Below are 14393 nucleotides of genomic sequence, written 5' to 3'. Positions count from 1 at the left end.
ACAGTGACTGCTTTTATCAATAACCCTTGTCCATCCACCAAAAAGGCCCTTTTCCTTCCCAGACATACTGCTAGTGGATTCCTACCTCTAACACATTTACTCAAGACATACACACCCCACCCCCCTTATTTCTGCTTCAATACTTGTCTTAAAAAATTGGAACCCCCCTCTTAGTTCCCTTTGTTAAAAGATATGAGCCACATAAGCTTGCTCCTAGATGCCCTTGGACTCCTCCCCAGAAGCTTCAGGCTTTGTTTCCTTAAATAGATGATTGCTCCCTCAGGGAACATGTTGGTGAATTGCACTTAAAATTGCAGACCACACTGGAGGAACTCTATCATTATTTTTCTTTTTCCTTTCATTGATAATTTTGAACTTTTGTTATTTTTACTTAAAAATAGAATATATAGAAAAAGAGAAGGAAAAAAAAAACAGCCCATATTCTTATCCAAATTCCACAAGTATCAATATCATTCTGGTAGATACTTTTCTAGAATCGAGACATAATTTTCTTTTCTTTCTTTTCAAAATATATTTGGAATCATACTTTACATACACTTTAATAATTTTTTTTTCCTCCTGTTAGTATATTGCAGGGCTTCTTCTATTTTATTTTATATTCATTTTAAATACTATTTAGGCTTAGCACAGAGATGTTGTCAGGAGGACATAAGAAGGAAAGATCAGATACGAGCTCTGCCCTCAAGTAACTGAAAATCTAATATGGGCACACTGCCTTTAGAACTGCTTTCAAATCCTGACTCCACTGTATGCAATCTGAATGATCTGGGGCAAGATATTTAATTTCTTCAAGTCTCCGTTTCCTGGTTGGTATTTGGAGAGAATGTCACCTTTTGCCTCCTGGCATTGTGGAAGAATTAAAGGAGGTGAGGTGAGTCTAGTACCCGGCAATGATAAGCACTCAAAAAGTGTTGCTGCCACGATTATTATCAATAAAAGAGACAATGTATGAGGACGCTTTGTAAAGCTATCAGGGATGATTATGACTAAGAAGGCATCTAATTGTTGGAAATAAAACAATTCCTAAGCAGCTCAAAAATATCTTACATGTACACTCAGAAATTTGTAGTTTAAAAACACAACTCTGGTCTGATTGTATGGTTATGTGACACAAAATGGAATTTTTGGCTGTTTTTGGTTGACTCAGCATTAAGATGGCCCTTGGGACAGCTTAGTACCAGCAAGGTTAATGACACAGGCATTTAACTGAAGGTTTGCTATGGTGAAATTTTTAATAAATTGGAGGCCGTATCATGATACGAAAGAAATTTAGTCATGCAAGAGGGCAATAAGGAACCTGCTGAGGTTTGGAATAGAAAAAGAAGCAGTGCATTTCCATGGCAGTGATCTTAAAAATGAAATACTGGAATAAGAAAAGATTATCTGAAAGATTCGGGGTCCAAACCAAACCCTGTAGCTTCCTACTCTTGCGACTTTGGGCAAACTGTTTATTTAAACTTACTAATGCTTCATCTGTAAAATGCAAATAATAATTTCCACCTTTGGGAATATTGTTTTGAATTTTGGGGATCATGCAGGTTAGACACCTGCCACCTCATACACTGCAGATGCTCATTAATTGTAACTTGCTATAATCAATTCAGGTTAGATTAGTTTTTAGGCAGGCATACTTGAACATAGTAAAACCCATAGCCTAGCAGGTAGGGATTTAATGTTGCTTTGGAACAGGGGTTAGAAACTATGGTGTGTGGCCTAAATCCTGCTCACTGATTCTTTTTGTGAATAAAGTTTTATTGGAACACTGCCACACTCATTCATTTATGTATTGCCTATGGTTGTTTTCATGCTCCAAAGACAGAGCTGAGTAGCTGGGACAGAGACTATATGGCCTGCTAAGTCTAAAATATTTACCATCTGGCTATTTATAGAAAAAGTTTGCTGACCTCGGCTTTGGAGTCTTATTTGTTTGTTTATACAGCACCCCATCTATCTAGCATTGTGGGAACACTAAAAATGTACCTTAAAATGATACTACTATACAGATGTGGTGACCACCAGTGTGAGAATCCCTTCCAGCATACCAACATGAATACTTTCTCAGGAAAGAGAGGACAAAGAATACTCTGTTAGCTTGAATGTTCTAAAGTGATTACAGTCATATCTCTACTTACTTATTAGATTAATTGCCAACTAGCTGCTAATGTAACAAATGTGCTTTTAGGAATTAGAAAGTCCACCTCTCCATTAAGTGAATTGCATTAACATTACATAAATAAGTTATTTCTTGCAAACCTAATCTATTTTATTTGTGCCTGCCACTGAAGTCCTTGAAGATTTCAAGGACTCTGGATTTCATCTTATGTAGAAGGCTGTTGGTCTGCTGACAACATTTTTACCTTTAAAAATGACTTTTTCTATCAAGAGAAAGGGGGTATTTTTCTCTCACTGTAGTTTTCAAGGTACTAAGTGCCCCCTCTGGTATAGTCTACCACAGTAGTTCTCAAACTCTTTGGTCTTAAAACTCCTTTGTGCTCTTAAACATTATTGAGGAGCCCAGGGAATTTTTGTTTATGTAGATTTTATCTATCAGTATTTATTATAAACTAAAAATGAAATTAAAAAAAAACATTTGTTATATCATTTTAAAAATATAAAAACAAACCCAGTACACATCATAATAAAAATAGCATTTTAATGGAAGACAACTGTGTTTTTCAAATTTAAAAAAGTATTCAGAAAAATGACATTCCTTTTCATTTTTGCAAATCAGTTTAATAACTAATGGCTTAATAGAAGGCAGCAGGATTCTCATATCTGTTTCTGCATTTAATCTGCTGTGATATTAGGCATCATGCCAGTTTCAGAAAACCATTTTACACATGTGAGAAAATGAGAGTGAAAAAAGAAAATAATATCTTGGTGTTATTATGAAAAGACTTTTGACCTCATGTAGTCCCTTGAAAGGGTCTTGGGACCTTGGACAACTCTTGGAGGACTGCTACGTAGGGCAAACCTTCACCTCCTTCCTCCCTTGCTTCCTATTTCCCTGAAATCCATGGGAACATTACCAAGTCCTCAATGTCTAGAGACCCTTTCAACATGTATTCATTAACCCCTTGCCCTGAAGAAAAATTTAGATTTTGGTTAGGCAACCTTGTTAAGTCCCCTTCTGTCACTGATTGTGTGTGTGTGTGTGTGTGTATCCTTGGGTAAGTCATTTCACATCTCTGAACCTCAGTGTTCTCATCTGTTAAAGAAGGCAATTGCATTAGACCAGAGGCTTTCTACCTGACATATTTGGATATCTAAAGATTACCAGAATGATAACAAGGTGACTGGGGATCCTGATGTCCTATAACCATTGTCTGAATTGGATATTATGTATTTTCCCGCACATATTTACACTGAAAGTTTTCCAATGTATACATGTCTCATGACACTAATGAAAAAAATTTTAAAAATTAAGACCTTTGTCTCAGTCACTTTTAGTCATGATATATTTTCTCAATTAATAGATATAAGTTCAACTGCTAACATGTAGGTAGCTACAAAATCATTGAATGCTCAAAGATAAAAAGGGTCCTCCTTAATAAACTCGGGACTATTTTTCCAGCTGTGACATGAAATAATTGTACTATCTTATTCTGATTCTGCACCTATCACAAAAAAATCTGGCAAATTGCGTTTTCCAAAGATGGCCACCACCATGTCCACTGTCCACATGCTTTTCTAGAATATGACTTTGCCACTCCCCCATCAAGGTGTGGAATCTAACTCCTCTCTCCTTGACTCTGGGTTGGCCTATGACTTAACATGTAACTAACACAATGCAGCAGAACTGATGCTCCATGACTTCCAAGGCTAGCTCAGAACAGGCCACACAGCTTCTCTTTTCTTTCGGGTTGCTTTCTCTGGGAAAAGCTAGCCACTGTGTGGGGAAAAAAACAAAAAACAAAACAAAAAAAAACCCAAGACAACTATGTAGGCACTCTGGTTGACCACCTCAGCTGACCCCAGCCTTTCAGCCATCCCATGTGTCAGGAATGTGAACAAAGCTAGACTGAACTCTCCAGACAAGGTCCTCCCCAGCTGAGTATCGTTGAGTTGATTTCTGTCAACATTATAAGAAGCAGAAGAATTGCCCCATTGAAACTTGTTTCCATTTCTGACCCTCAAAACCATGACATGTAATAGAGTAAGTTAAGTCACTAGGTGTTGAGATGGTTTCCTATGTAGCAATGGATAACCAGTACTATCTATTAACAAGTATTATCAGCAGTAGTAGTATCTGAGTAAATCAGCAGACCTAGCTGAGTCTTGGTTTCCTCAAGAGGTTGTTTGAGGTGATCTCCATGGTATCATCTTGCTCCTTAATGCTACTCTTCCCTTTTTCCACCTGAGACCATTCACCTTTTGGTCCAAAGAGGAACAATGGCCTCTGCTTTATGCTGAACAGGACCTGCTCTTCTCTGGATTACTAAGGAGAATGGGAAAGATACCCACATTATGAATGACCTGTAGTCTACAGCTTTGGAGTGGGGATGCTCAGCACTGACAAGGTCCTTGGATAATCATCCCAGACAAAGGTGGGAATGGCCACTTAGAACCATATTAAGTGCTGCATGACGCTTTTTCAGCTTTCTGAGCAAGTACTCATTGGAATGAAGGGAAATTGTTCAAACACATCAGAGCTAATGGGCCCTCTAACAAACCCCCAAGTCCTCTTGCACTGTAATAGAAGTCAGTTAGAGGGCGGATTAGAAGTGCTTAAGAGACTGTTAAGTAGAAAGAAGCCATTATAAGCCATTAGCTGAGCAGCTTAAAACTGCCACACACTGACCCAATGGCTTATAATGGCACCAGGAAAGATACTACAAAGGAGTTTGGTGAGTTATTCTAAAACTTGGAGAGATGATGGAGGAGAAAAAACATAACAGCCATCAGGAAGTGAGGAGTAAAAGCTAATATCCGACTGACATCAGTGCACACCACAGTTCCCAGCACCTAGCCCACACTAATGTTCATGAAAGTTTCACGTAACCTACTCAGGACACAAAAAAAATCCAAATTCATTCACAAGGATAAAGTCTTTCCTGATGTCCCCAGGCAGGATGAATTAACCTTCTCCAGACAGCAGTTATACATCAATTATCACATCCCATCATGGCTATAACATTCTATCTTTTGTAGTTTAAATTTATATTTCATTTAGTTAGGCAATGAATTACAGGTTGTAGCTGTGAGAATGGTTTAAATCATGTCTTTACCCCACCACCTGATGCATAACAAGTATGCGACAAAGGTTTGGTAAATGAACGATGAATGAAGAAAGAATGAACAATTAAAAGAATGAATTAATGAACATAGAAATGGTCTAAGCACTCTTCATAGGTGAAAATGAAGGTGATATGCCAGGCTATCAACAGCTGCCTAAAACTTTAGGGAACTGCCTGATACATCGCTTTACCTTTTTCAGCCTAATGCCTGTCCGCAATTTATTTATTTATTTATTTATTTTTTAAAAGATTTTATTTATTTATTTGACAGAGATCACAAGTAGACAGAGAGGCAGGCAGAGAGAGAGAGGAGGAAGCAGGCTCCCCACTGAGCAGAGAGCCTGATGCGGGTCTCGATCCCAGGACCCTGGGATCATGACCTGAGCTGAAGGCAGAGGCTTTAACCCACTGAGCCACCCAGGCGCCCCGCCCGTCCGCAATTTAAAAAGTGGTACCACCTCCCCAAATCCCAGGTTCTCTAGTTGTCCTCTAGGAAAAGAGTTCTTTGTGAATACATTTATTAATGTGATATGTTTTTGACTTAAGGATATGGTTGGAGGGAAATCGTAAATATATGGTGAGGTTGGAAAGGACACTCCTCCCCCTTTTAATGGGTGGAGACTGAGGAACTTCTGTATAGGTGAGACTGACATGGCCGTGATGGATGGAAGTTGTCAGATATAAGAGAGAGAACACAGACGGGAGTCAGATTCCCCTGGAATGGACTTGGAAATGAATCCTCGGTTTTAACCACTTATTAGCAGGGTATGGTAGCCAAGAAAACTGCCTTAGAAACCTCCTACTACAGGGAGTATAACTGACCAAGGGCCCCGCTGCTGTGCCCTGAAATACATCTCCTATTTTCCATACTTGCACTGAGCCCAGGCTTCCGGTGGGCCTCTCCCAGCTAGTGCCTGCATGTGTAGGGGACATTAAGGCAGGCACGGGTGACACGAAACTTCCCTGCTGCTCAATATTGGCCCTAGGACTCTCTGATGGCCTTGTTTAAGCTTCCTTAGACTGGACATTCCAGGCCACTGCTGCCCACCCCTTTCTCTCTCTCTCCTTTACTCATGGTCAGACTTGAATTGCAATCTGCAGATTTCCTCCCTATGTTTCTAATAAAATCCTTGCATATTTAATAATTTAATTTAATTCTGGGATTATCCGGACCTTACACAAGTTACTTCATTTTTTAATTTGTTTCCTCATCTGCAAAACAAAGTTAATAATGCCTGCTATGTGGGAGTTATAAGAATGATTAAATGTGATAATGCATGAAAAGCTCTTAATCTTGTGCTTGGAAAATACAGGTGCTTCATAAATGTCATTTCTCCTCTCTTTCATGTCATCTGTTTTCTTATGAAATGTCCCTAGCAACAGGGTTAAACCATATTTACCTGTGCACATTGACCTGGGCATTTGGGAACAAATGAAGCCTTGGTGTAACAAAATTGTCTTCTTTTAATTATAGTCCCTCCCCCTTCTCATCAACTGGTTCTTAACTTGGGGAAAGTCTTACTTTGGAGACCTCTCTGAAATCTTTGATCTGTTTAATAATGTGGATTGAAAGGGAAAAAACAGCTGCAGGGTGAAATCTGATTAAACTTCGTGTGCAAGCTTTATTACTTCCTTCAGTAAGGTTAATGCCAAACACTTTACCTTGTCATCCAATTTCCGTGCATTGAATGCAAGTTCAACGTAGTCATCATTGCCAGACAATTCTTCTGCAATCACCTAAAGGAAAAGATTTTCACATATTTTGAAGTGTTTTCCAAAAGATTTTGAAGTCATTTTCTGATCCAAGGACCCAAGATTAAGAGAAGTATTTAAATATTTAAAATGAAGGAGATTAAATTTTTCTGGGATATGTAGAGGAACAAAATCTCCAAGATGTCTTAGAGGAAAGCTGACAAGATGACGTATTGTTCTTCTGGGAAAGAACAAGGGCCAAAGGCAAATCTCAAACTGGGGTTCACCATCCCAAAGCTTCTCTGGGTTTGTGTGCTTTGGGAGTAAGCCTTTGGATCCATGGCTTTTTAGAGCACCAACGAAGTCTTCAAAGACTTTTTGAACCATTTGTATGGACTGAACATGGAAGTAAAAAAAGAAAAAGCTTGATAGGAATGCATCATTTAAAATACCCAAGCAATAAACTCAGGTAAGTGCTTGTGAGAGTGGTCATAACTTACACCACAGGGAATCTTTTTGCATTTTTCCCTTAAAAATGACCTTAACTTTTTAAAAAAAAAATGAATCAGTCACTTTCAAGTTAAAAAGGAATGTTCAAAGGACCTCAGGAGGTTTGCTGCCTGGCAATTTACACCCCCCCCCATCCCACCCAAGCAATTCAGATTTTCCTAGCATATTTTTCTACTTTTTAAAAAATTTTGTCTAGGCAATGATCAGACCACTTTCTCTACCTTTCTCAAGGGCTCTAAAATGAGATGCCAAAGTTTTAAATACTGGAGTTTTATTAGAAATTTTAAGGTTTTATTTAGAAATACTTTCAGTATTGCCCAACTGAACATTATGTGATGACAGAAATGTTCTGTAATCTGCACTGTCCAATAGAGTGGCTGCTAGCTACATGTAATTACTTTTTCATTAATTTTTTTAAAAATTCCAGTTAGTGGAAATACAATACAGTATTGTATCAGTTTCAGGTGTACAATATAGTAATACAACTCTATACATTACTCAGTGCTCATCATGGTTTGACTGTACTCCTTAATCTCCATGTGCCATTTCAGCACCCCCCCACCCCCCGACTAATCATCAGTTTGTTCCCTATAGTAAAGAGTCTATGCTTGGTTTGTCTCTCACTCTACTTTTTAAAAATCTTTTCCTTTGTTTTGTTTTTTAAATTCCACATATGAGTGAGATCATATGGTATTTGTCTTTCTCTGACTGGCTTATTTCACTTAGCATAATACTCTGTAGCTCCATCCATGTCGTTGGCAAGATTTCATTGTTCTTTATAGCTGAATAATATTCCAGGCAGATTATATATATATATATATATATATATATATATAGTCACCTCTTCTTTATCCATTCATTTATCCATGGACCCTTGGGCTGCTTCCGTAATTTTGCTATCGTATATATGCTGCAATAAACATGGGGGTTCATGTATCCCTTCAAATTGGTGTTTTTGTATTCTTTGGGTAAATACCCAATAGTGCAATTACTGGATCATAGAGTAGTTCTATCTTTAACTTTTTGACAAACCTGCACCCTGTTTTGCACTACTTTGCATTTATACCAACAGTATAACAGGGTTCCTTTTTCTCCACATCCTCACCAACACTTATTGTTTCATATGTTTTTGGGGTTAGCCATTCTGACAGGTGAGGTGATGTCTCATTGAAGCTTTCATTTGTATTTCCTTGATGAGTGACAGTGAGCATCTTTTCCTATGTCTTTTGGCCGTCTGGATGTCTTCTTCAGAGAAGTGTTTTCTGCCTATTTTTAATTGGATTATTTATTATTGGGATGTGGAGTTGTGTAAGTTCTTTATATATTTTGGACACCAATCCTTCATCAGAAATATCATTTGCAAATATCTTCCCCCATTCGGTAGGTGTTTTTTAGTTTTGTTGATCATTTACTTTGCTGTGCAGAAACTTTTTATTTTGATGAAGCTCCCAGTTTATTTTTGCTTTTGTTCCCCTTGCCTCAGGAGACATATCTAGAAAAAAGTTGCTATTGTCCAATGCCAGAAATTGCTATGTTCCAATGCCAGAGCATACTTCCTATGCTCTCTTCTAGGATTTTTATAGGTTTAGGTCTCACATTTAGGTTCTTAAACCATTTTGAGTTTATCTTTGTGCATAGTGTAAGCCAGTGGTCCAGTTTCATTCTTTTACATTTAGCCATCCAGTTTTCCCAACACCATTTGTTGGAGAAGCTGTCTTTTTCCCCACTGCATATTCTTTCCTCCTTTGTCAAAGATGAGTTGACCATATATACAAATGTGGGTTTACTTCTGGGCTTTCTATTCTATTCCATTGATCTATGTGCCTATTTTTGTGCCAGTCCCATACTGTTTTGATTATTACAACTTCATTGTACAAATTGAAATCTGGAATTGTGATACCTCCAGCTTTGTTTTTCTTTTTCCAGACTGATTTGGTTATTTGGAGTCCTCTGTATAGTTCCATACAAATTTTAGGATTGTCTATTCTAGTTCTGTGAAAAATGTTATTGGTATTTTGATAGGAAGTGTGTTTAATGTGCAGATTACTTTAGGTAGTATGGACACTTTCACAGTATTTGTTCTTCCAAACCATGAACATGGAGTATCTTTCCACTTGTTTGTGTCATCTTTAATATCTTTCATGATTTTCAGAGTACAGGTCTTTCACTTCCTTGGTTAAATTTTTCTTAGGTATTTAATTTTCTTTGGTGCAATAGTAAATGAGATTGCTTTCTTAACTTCTCTTTCTGTTTCATTATTAGTATATAAAAATGCCATGGATTTTTGTATGTTGATTTTGTATCCTGCAACCTTACTAAATTCATTTATCAGTTCTAGTAAGTTTTTTTTTTTAAGATTTTTATTTATGTATTTGACAGAGAGAGAGCACACATGCACAAGCAGGGGAAATGGCAGGTAGAGGCAGAGGGAGAAGCAGGCTCCCCAATGAGCAGAGAGCATGCATGATGTGGGGCTCGATCCCAGTACCCTGGGATCATGATCTGAGCCAAATGCAGATGCTTAATTGACTCAGCCATTCGGGAGCCCCAGTTCTAGTAGTTTTTTGGTGGAGTGTTTAGGGTTTTCTTTATGTAGTACCAGGTCATCTGCAAATAGGGAAAGTTACTTCTTCCCTACCAATTTGGATGACTTTCTTTCATTCCTCTTGTTTGATGACATGGCTAGGAAGTCCAGCACTATGTCAAATAATAGTGGTGAGAATGGACGTCTCCATCTTGTTCCTGACCTTAGAGAAAATGCTCTCAATTTTTCACCATTGAGTGTAATGTTAGCTGTGGGTTTTTCATTTATTATGTGAAGTGCGTTTCCTCTGATACTATTTTTTGACGGATTTTATCAAGAACAGATGTTATACTTTGTCAAGTGCTTTTTCTGCATCTATTAATATGATCATATGATTTTTATCCCTTCTTTTACTGATGTGATGTATCACAATGATTTGCAAATACTGAGTCATGCTTGCACCTCAGGAATAAATCCCGCCTGATCGTGGTGAATGATTCTTTAAATGTATTGTTAGATTCTATTTGCTAGTATTTTGTTGAGGATTTTTGGCACCTACATTCATCAGAGAAACTGGCCTGTAGTTCTGTTTTTGCAATGTCTTTATCCGGTTTTGGTATCAGTGTAATAATGGCTTTATAGAATGAATTAGGAAGTTTTCCTTCTTCTATTTTTTGGAATCGTTTAAGAATAGGTATTAACTCTTCTTTAAATGTTTGATAGAATTCACCTGTGAAGTTGTCTGGCCCTGGACTTTTGTTTGCTGGGAGTTCTTTTATTGCTGATTCAATTTCATTGCTAGTAATTGCTCTGTTCAAATTTTCTCTTTCTTCCTGATTCAATTTTGGGAGGTTATATGTTTCTAGGAATTTATCTATTTCTACTAGGTTGTCCAATTTGCTGGATAGAATTTTTCATAATATTCTGTTACAACTGTGTATTTCTGTAATCTCAGTTGTTATTTCTCCCCTTTCTTGTTTTACTTATAAGTCTAAAGTCTGGCTAAAATATTATCAATTTTACTGATTTTACAAAGAACCAGCTCCTGGTTTCATTGATCTGTTCTATTCTTTTTAGTTTCTATCTTGTTTGTTTCTGCTCTAATCTTTATGATTTCCTTCCTTTTACTGGTTTTGGGTTTTGTTTGTTATCATTTTTCTAGTTCCTTTAGCTATAAGGTAGGTTGTTTATTTGGGACTTTTCTTATTTCTTAAGGTGGGCCTATATTGCTATAAACTTCCCTCTTAGAACAGCCTTTGCTGTATCCCACAGATTTTAGACCATTTTATTTTCAACTTCATTTATCTCCATGTATTCTTTTTATTTTGTCTTTGATTTCGTGTTGGCCCATTCATTGTTTAGTAGCATATTATTTAACCTCTGTGTATTTGTGTGCTTTCCATGTTTTTCTTATGGTTGATTTCTAGTTTCAGAAAAGATGGTATGATGCCCATCTTTTTGAACATGTTGAGACTTGCCTTGTGGCCTAATATGTTATCTATTCTGAAGTATGGTCCGTATGTACCTGAAAAGAATGCATATTCTGCTGTTTTAGGATGGAACATTCTGAATGTGTCTGTTAAATCCATTTTGTCCAGTGTGTCATTCAAGCCACTGTTTCTTTAATTTTCTGTTTGGATGATCCATCCATTGAAGTAAGTAGGATGTTAAAATCCCCTACTATTATTGTATTACTATTGATTAGTTCCTTTATGTTTGTTATTAACTGCTTTATGTATTTGGGTGCTCCCATGTTGGGTGCATACATATTTACAATTTTTATATCTTCTTGTTGGATTGTATTGTTTATGACTATATAGTGTCCTTCTTTGTCCCTTGTTACAGCCTTTGTTTTAATGTCTGTTTTGTCCAATATAAGTACTGTAACTTTGGCTTTCATTTTACTTCCATTTGAATGATAGTTTCTCTATCCCTTCACTTTCAGTGTGTATGTGTCCTTAGATCTGAATTAAATTTCTTACAGTCAGCCTATTATGAGTCTTTTTTTTTTTTTTTTTAATCTACTCCATCATCTTATGTGTTTTGACTGGAGCATTTAGTCCATTTACATTCAAAGTAAGTACTGATATGTGTGTATTTATTGTCATTTTGTTACTTATTTTATGGTTGCTTTTGTAGTTCTTCTCTGTTCCTTTCTTCCCTTGTTGTTTTCTCTCATAATTAGTTAACTTTCTTTAGTAAACTATTTGGATTCTTTATTCTTCATTTTATGCACATCTATTATTGTTTTTTGATTTGTGGTTACCATTTAGTTTATATATAATGTCTTCTGCTTATAGTGGTCTATGTTAAGTTGATGGTTACCTTAATTCTGAACTCATTCTTTACTCTTCTCCCCTTTATGTTTCAGATACTTGGTATCATATCTTACAGCCTTTTACTTTGTGCATCTCTTGACCAATATTTATAGATAAGCTTAATTTTGTTTGTTTTTGTGCTTCCTATTTTTCTTACTCTTACTTGTGGTATTTGTTTTCTACTCACAAGGTCCCCCTTAAGATTCTTTATAAGGCTGGTTTAGTGGTCATGAATTCTTTTAATTTTTGTTTGTCTGGGAAACTCTTTGTTTTCCTATTCTGAAAGATAGCCTTACTGAAATAGAGTATTCTTGGCTGTAAATTTTTCACTTTTAGCACTTTGAATGTTTTGTGCTACTCTCTACTGGCCTGCAAAGTTTCTGCTGGAAAATCAGCTGATAGCCTCCTGGAGTTTCCTTTGTAGATAACTGCCCAGTTTTCTCTTGCAAACTTTAAAATTCTTTATCACTGTGTTTGCCATCTTAATCACTGGGTGTCTTGGTGTGGATTTCAGTGGGTTGAGTTGTTGGTGGATTTCTGCGCCTCCTGAATCTGATTCTCTGTTTCCCTCCCCACATTCATAGCCACATACAACTCCTGAACACTTGATATATGGCTAGTGTAAGGTGTGGGTATTTTCTTTTATTTAATTTTGAATAATTTTATTTAAGTTTAAATAATCACATGTGGGTAGTGGCTACTAAATACAATGACATAACTTCAAACTAATATATTAAAGAGGATACTTAAAATGCTGAGTTCTCTGGTCCTTAGGAAACAAACCTAACCTTGGACTAATTGCTATTAGAGCAGATTTTTAATTCTCAAAAAAATGAGAGGCAGGAATAGGTAGTTTGATGATTTGAAAACCCCAGACAATTCCATATTCTTAATGTTCTCAATAACTCCATCTTTGCCCTCCACCGAAACCTACATACTAACTACAGAAGTGCTTAGTAGAAGTGAATGGCCTCACTTTCAAATACTTTTTCTATCTCTTTCTATTGGCAAAAAGGAAAAAGGTACAAGAAGGAAAGGAGTAATCTGGATAGCTAAGCAGTTGTGGTGTCAACTCCCAATACTCAGAGAGTCTGCTTCCTACTGCTAGGTTTGGACCAGATGCTCCATCTGGGCACCTGAACAGAGGGCTGCTAAGGAAGGGCTTACCGTGATGGAGGATTTCCCTGCTGTGTTCCCATGCTTCAACAAGGATTTAGACAGTTTTCTCTGGGAAACAATCTGCACAAAAAGAAACAAAATGTAGAGATACTAGTTATATGATTGTTAGGTCTACTTTTTAATTTTTTCTTTACAAAATTCTGTATTTAGAATTCTACTTGAAATTATAACACTATGTCTGTTTATTTCTAGGCTTTTTTTCCATGAAACTCCTAAATACAGGTTATTCCCTTCTTTCTTCTTATAACATATTATGTAAGAGAGTAAGGGCATGAGAAATTAGAGAAAAGTCAGTCAATTAGGAGGTGACTTAATCTGAAGCATTACAACAAAATTAGATGGAAAATGTTGGATATGTATATTATGATAAAACAGAAAGTTTCAGAATGATCTCAAATTAGCATTAAAACCTCTGTGCAAAGTAGGGGTGGGCTACAGGGAGGAAAGGAAACCCAAGGTCTAAATATACACCTTCTGTATCTATAATCTCTAGAGTTCTGTTTTTAATATCTTCATTAGGAAGCTATAAAGTCAGTCATTAGGATACTGATGCCCAGACAAGCGAAAAAGAGTAATTGGGGTCCTCTTCATGATTCAGTGCCAATGCACAACATGCAATGACAACTAAAGTTGTTATTATATTGGGAGCTCTTCTTAGCAGAACTTGCCCCACCTGCCTCTGCCTTCCCATTTTTGAAAGAAATGTATGAAGGATATATTAGGGGGCCCTGAAGGATATGCAATTCATGATTCTCAAAGGAGAAAAGACTTAAAACAATCAATGACAGCTGTGCTCTTGCTGAGAGAGAATAAAGTGATACCTTGCAGTAGACAGCTTCTATCTAAGGCTCCCAATGGTCCTATTCATGCCATTGTGCAGTTCTCTCTCCTTGAGTGTGGGATGGATCTAAT

The 14393-nt window shown here is 36.9% G+C and overlaps 1 protein-coding gene across 2 annotated transcripts in view; it reads right to left on the bottom strand.

The window, feature by feature from the left end:
• CPNE4 (copine 4) overlaps positions 1-14393 on the bottom strand; it is a 475067-nt gene that overhangs the window by 121938 nt on the left and 338736 nt on the right. For both annotated transcript variants that reach the window (XM_032869701.1, XM_032869702.1), the window contains exons 4-5: positions 13470-13541; positions 6921-6995 (exon numbers count right to left, since the gene is read on the bottom strand). In XM_032869701.1, coding sequence (XP_032725592.1) covers positions 6921-6995; positions 13470-13541 — 147 coding nt within the window. The remainder of the gene's footprint in view (positions 1-6920; positions 6996-13469; positions 13542-14393) is intronic.

Source organism: Lontra canadensis, unplaced genomic scaffold (assembly GCF_010015895.1).
Source record: "Lontra canadensis isolate GAN:19392208 unplaced genomic scaffold, GSC_riverotter_1.0 scaffold38, whole genome shotgun sequence".
Lineage (NCBI taxonomy): Eukaryota > Metazoa > Chordata > Mammalia > Carnivora > Mustelidae > Lontra > Lontra canadensis.
Note: the sequence above shows the minus strand (reverse complement) of the source record. Positions and strands in the feature narration are given on the sequence as shown.